The 6,150-nt window shown below is 38.3% G+C and overlaps 1 protein-coding gene across 1 annotated transcript; it reads left to right on the top strand.

The window, feature by feature from the left end:
* The first annotated feature begins 3,089 nt into the window (after nucleotides 1-3,089).
* Nucleotides 3,090-6,150, top strand: nkx3-2 (NK3 homeobox 2). The gene is made up of 2 exons (XM_058418378.1): nucleotides 3,090-3,952; nucleotides 4,830-6,150. Exons 1-2 carry the CDS (start codon nucleotides 3,469-3,471, stop codon nucleotides 5,327-5,329), a joined length of 984 nt encoding a protein of 327 aa, XP_058274361.1. The 5' UTR covers nucleotides 3,090-3,468; the 3' UTR covers nucleotides 5,330-6,150.

Genomic DNA, 6,150 nt, shown 5'->3' with positions numbered 1-6,150 from the left:
CCCGGCCCTGTTTTGTTGCTGTTTTGATTTATTATTATTATCATTATTATTATTATTATTATTATTATTATTATTATTGCTGAGGATAATAATACTAGAAAATATAAGAATAAACATACTATTACTACGTCTACTATTGGTAGTAGTAGTAGTAGTAATAATAATAATAATAATAATAATAATAATAAAAAGACAAAAAGACGCACACATTTATATTGCATTAATAATTCCGAGCTACAACTTTGTGTAGCTGTAAAAAAAAAAAACAAACAAATTTATTAGTGAAAGCATTACTTGTTCGGCGATTTAAATTTCTTCATATAATTTATAGAAATTATATTCAGGATATTGGTGATCGTAGAACGATTATAGCCTATTAACTGGAGTGTTTTTGAGTTGTTTTATTTTGTTCTTTTTTCCCCTAAGTGTACAATGTACAGATTCAGATTAACAGCACCCGAGTGCTTTCATTTAATCTGTGAAAATAATAATAATAATAATAATAATAATAATAATAATAATAATAATAATAATAATAATAAGAAGAAGAAGAAGAAGAAGAAGAAGAAGAAAACGAACTAACTAAATGAATAGAAATAGAAAACAAACAAACAAATAAATAAATAGTAAGGAATATGACATTTTGATGATTGTGGAGCTGCCACATTCAGCAGGACAAAATCATCTATCTATCTATCTATCTATCTATCTATCTATCTATCTATCTATCTATCTATCTATCTGTTGGACATAAATACCTTAATTGCGCATTCTGCTCTGTCTCTCCGTCCAATATATTTCACGTGCGCTTTATAGCTTTTATTCCTACATATTTACTTGTAATAGGCGCTTAAGAGTATTTAAATGTTGTGCAACGAGGAGGTCAGTTCATACCCCGAAGTGTCCACAAGGTGGAGAGAAAGACACACAGATACACAGACACGCTTCATTACTGCACCGTATTTCAGATTTCGTATTTATTCCAGAGAAGTCAGTGATGCGAAAGTGGATCAATAGAAGATAGTTCTTTAGTAATCCAAGAGTTCATGTAAATGCGGAGTGACAGAAAAAAAGAAATCTTATGTAGAAAAAATGATTTCACATGGGTTTTACTTCTTTGTACACTCTGTTACATGCTTTGATATGACCTGTAGCTAAAGTAACATAAATTTATTATACAAGTCAAAAATAAAAAATACTCTAAATTGCGTAAAAATATTGTATTATTATTATTATTATTATTATTATTATTATTATTATTATTATTATTATTATTATTATTATCTCCTTAACAGGCCAAAGTGAAAAAAGTGATTTGCTTCGAAAAAGCCATACAAATAAATATATATTTTATTTCATTATATTTATAGAATTGAGACGTGTTTGTGAATTTTGCCAATAACAACCTAAGAGCCTCCAGCAGATAACTCAAGAACAAAATAAGAACACGAAAAACTGGCAATAAAAACACACGCCATCCATGAGGAATGAAAGTTTTAGGTTGAAGCAAAATCATCATAATCACACTGAAGTTTGAAGGCAAAGGGATGACTTTTACTTCTTTATTTATAACCTCCACATCCTCACTTTCAGGAAGAAACGATAGAAATGTACCGGAATATGATGGCGTAGGAAAAATATGAGAGTTTAAGACGCTTGCACACACGTATAAAAGTACTTTCCTTCTTTCCTTTAAAAAAGTATATATATATATATATAGTTTCTTGTCATTAAGGCATATCATTTTATCCTGATCTCAGCGTTTCTATTATGATTAATATATCAGGAGATTCTCTATTATAGTATGCTCTACAACTGAACGACTTATGAGCTATCAAACTACATCTACATATTCAATAATAATACAGTTTTTTTTAAAAAAGCCCATGGTCAATTAACATAGCCTACAGGAAATCATTTTTGTTTTAGGTCTACGTCTACAAAAATATAGTGTTCATATCCATGAAATAAAAAATGTGCAGTAATAAAAACAATGTGGAATTAAAACAAGTTTTAAAAATCTCTACATTTATTTTCCATTCATAGGGAAATCTATGATTATACTGTTTGTGAATTTTATTCATTCGCACACAAATGCATGTACATACAGCCACTGTTCTAATCTGTTTGGATTAGTCATGAAAATTGGGATGTGATTCGATTATATTACAAAAAGAAAATTAGGAGAAGTAATCCGAATGGATTCATTTTGAAATGAGGCGACATCAGATTACACTAAATTATACTTAATATATATATATATATATATATATATATATATATATATATATATATATATATATATATATAATAGAGTAGGACTATAGCTTCTGGTTCTTTTAAGGGTTATATCTCATCTAACGCCGCCGATATGCACTGTTACGTCATAATGCGTATTTAAACGTGCATATTTTGGGTATCGTTATAGATACGACATAGATAGATAGATAGATAGATAGATAGATAGATAGATAGATAGATAGATAGATAGATAGATAGATAGATAGATAGATACTTTTTATTCATCCCAAAGGAAAATGTACAACCAAAGGGTGTAACCCGGGAATCAGGATTATATATTCAGTAAACGTAGGCATTTAAAAATGCCAAAGCTATAGGCACGAGCGCCAACATTTTCTGTTCTTCTTGACTAATTTGCTGAAGTGGTAAAATCTGGCTTGATACTCAAGGTTTTGAAAAAAATGTGCTACGTTCCAAATCACAGAGATATTAGGATGCAACAAAACAGACTGCTGCCTGTATTTTAGTTCTTGCTTTTTAGCACTCTGTAGAACACACACACACACACACCAGATGTGCTACACTAACCTCTCTTTCACAGGTTATTTTCCTCATTTTAAGTTTTCTGCTGTGACTGAAAACAACGAGTCAGCCGCCTTTGCCTCGAAGTCGTGTTACAGTATGCAAATGAGCGCGTGGCAGATATGATTTTTTTTTCCATCCGGGTATTGGATCACGTACTATTTCGCCATACTCTTTAGTGCTGAAAGTGTGCATGAGGTTTTAGGGCGTTTCGATGATGACGCACTAGAACCAATCACCCCTTTGCCCCACTGCTGTCCTGGCCAATAGGAAACAGATCGCTTTTTTTGGTCACTCTATGTGATGTAACTCACAGGTGAAAGTAGGGACGGTTAGGGCTGGCTTTGTGTGCTGTGTATGTATGTGTGTGGGTGTGGGTGTGTACGTGTGTGTGTGTGCTGTGTCTCTCTCTCTCTCGGACGCAGGAGCGCGCGGTAGCGACGTGGACCGAAATGAAAGTCGCGCGCCACCGCCGATCGTGGAAGCATGTTGGAGTAGAAGGGCGCGTGACGAGCGGATGAGTGCGCACACCCGACACGACTTGGTCTTACTTTTCTACTTGACCTCAGTTGCCTGGTTCTAGGCTTGTTTTTGTTGTACTGTTTGTAGTTTTCTTGTCGTTTGTTTTGATTTCTTACGCGCGCGATGGCCGTGCGCAGCAGCTCCTTGATGCCTTTCTCCATTCAGGCCATTCTAAACAGAAAAGGGGAGGAAGAGGAGGAGGAAGAAGAAGAAGAAGAAGAAGAAAAAGACGAAGAAGGAAGGCGCCGACTGAAAGAGCTAGACATGTGTTTTTCGAAAAGCGCGTGCTGGAAAATATTCGGAGGAACGCACGAGGAGGAGGACAGGGATAGGGGGCAGAGGGAGAGGGAAAGGGAGAGAGCGCGCGTGGCGGCGAGCCACCACAAGAGCTATGACTCAGACTCTGGGCTCAGCGAGGACCACCACCACGACCACCACCACCTCGACGATGAACGTGAGGCGAAAAGCAATTCGGGGCGCGAGGAACGGGACGGATGTGAATCGCGCGCGCTGGATGAGAGTTTTCACGACGAGACTGACCGAGAGTCCACTGCTGCGGATCAAGCGCGAGAGCTGAGTGACTGCGAGCTCTTAGCCAGCGTGTCCGGTAAGTGCCTCTCGCACCAGGCCGCGTCTTTTACTGGAGCTGCGCGAGACCTAGATGCTAAAAGAGCTGCTTTAATATATCCAGCGGATGAGTTGTAGCTCTAGAACTATAACTTATATTACCCTATAATGTACCGTGAATTCATTTTTCAATAATAAAACACTTTCTTAAATGTCTAAGTGCACGCACATTGCACACCAGTTCCTTTTTTTGCTTTTTCTTCAAAAAAATCCCTCTATTTGCAAGTCACAAAAAAGCGTGTAGAGATTTGTTCTTTGACCATAACGCAAATAAATACATGCATGGTTTAAGTCCAATACGCCACGCTAAAGCAAATCAGTAAATAAATTATTATTATAGCACTAAGATTTAATTCATAGTTAATTTGTTCTGCCTTTAAATATGAAGTTCAGTGAGATTCAGATCCTGAGTTGATCTGAATGTTTGAAAATATTAAACAAAATATTATTCGGCTAAAAGAGCGCTTAGGATCATAACAGAGCAGACCAATTTAAGTTCTAGATAAAAGGTACGTGTAAAATGTTTCAAATGAAATATTTATAGATTTGCAATGATTTGTACAATGACACTTGTAATAAAGTAAAGAAAAAAAAAAAGTAGGCTTCCTCGGGGTGCCTCAGCAGTGAAAGTGGCTCCTCATTGTTGTGAAGTGATGGATGCTTTCTGAGTAATTAAGTAAGAATTCTGAAATAGTTCCTGCTAAAATTAAATTCTTGAGCTTTTATGATGAAGTCATGTATTAGTTTTGAAAGAATGGGTTGTGCTAGGGGGAACAAAGTAGTTTTAAATTGCAAGTGTTAATAAACCAATTTGAAGCATTTGGTTATAATTATTTTCCTGTGTGTTTTTGGTGCAGATTGTAATAACGCGGAGGAAAAGGTCTCCGAGCAGCCCGGCGGAAAGCAACGCAAGAAACGCTCTCGCGCAGCCTTCTCTCACGCGCAGGTGTTCGAGCTCGAGCGCCGCTTCAGCCACCAGCGCTACCTGAGCGGACCGGAGCGCGCGGACCTGGCGGCGTCGCTGAAGCTGACGGAGACCCAGGTGAAGATCTGGTTCCAGAACCGCCGCTACAAAACGAAGAGGCGCCAGATGGCCGCGAGCAGCGCCGCATCCGCCGCCGCCGCCGACCTCCTCCTGCCCGCCGCCAAGCGCGTGGCCGTCAAAGTGCTCGTGCGCGACGACCGCAGGCAGTACTCACCCGGAGAGCTGCTGCTCCTGCGCCCGCCGCCGCTCCTCGCGCTCCAGCCGCCATCTTCCTCTTCCTCCCCTTCATCATACTGTTACTACTATCACCCGCACGCATACTGCGCGCCCGCCTGGACCCTGTCCGCGTCCGCGTGCGCCGGGAACCAGTGATGCATGCACGGGCGAGAGAAATAAGAAGTCTTTTGTTTGTATGTTTATCCGTTTTGTTTGTTTGTTTGTTTGGATTTTAAACTCCCAACAAATACCAAAAAAAGGAGGGAGAGACGATAAGACACTGCGTTCAACTGTTTTAAGCTGAAACAAACTTAAAGACTAATGACATCACTTTATTATATTATTAATGTGATACTTTTTGGTATTATTATTAATATTGTTATTATTTGTTTCGTTTTTTCCTGAATGTATATGGGAAGTTTCCGTTCTTTTTTTATTTTTTCGTTCAAAAGCGTACTGGAGAGCAGTAACGCGTCACTTGCACACAAGAGATAGAGACATGTGTAGGTGAAAACGGTAAGACTCCAGCACTTCCGGTATATCTAATCTTATTCTCGCGCAAACAACTCACCAGATTGTGTGTGTGTGTGTGTGTGTGTGTGTGGCCACAGTTGCAGACTTTAGTATTCGTGTAACACATTGTTGCTGTTTACAAACTGATCCAAAAGGCGGCGAACATTAAAACACACGTATAAAGTAGTGTGTGTGTGCGTGTGTGTGTGTATGTGTGTGTGTTTTGTACACTTTGTCATTGTCTGAGCAGAAAGGTTTATTAAAGGCGTTTAAGTGACAGTTGAGCTGTTTGTGTGTCGTCACATTTGTGTATAAGTGGCACTAGATTCACGTGAAGAGAAAAAAGAGACAAAACTTTTACACAGAACGAACATTAAAAGATTTTCATCTGATAGAAATTCACATTTCATCGTGTCTAATCAATGGAAGACGTTTTAGGTGCACTTGAAGTCTTTTTACGCAAC

This window comes from Hemibagrus wyckioides, linkage group LG02 (assembly GCF_019097595.1).
Source record: "Hemibagrus wyckioides isolate EC202008001 linkage group LG02, SWU_Hwy_1.0, whole genome shotgun sequence".
Lineage (NCBI taxonomy): Eukaryota > Metazoa > Chordata > Actinopteri > Siluriformes > Bagridae > Hemibagrus > Hemibagrus wyckioides.
The sequence above is the reverse complement of the archived record's forward strand: the minus strand, read 5'-3'. Positions and strand labels throughout refer to the sequence as shown.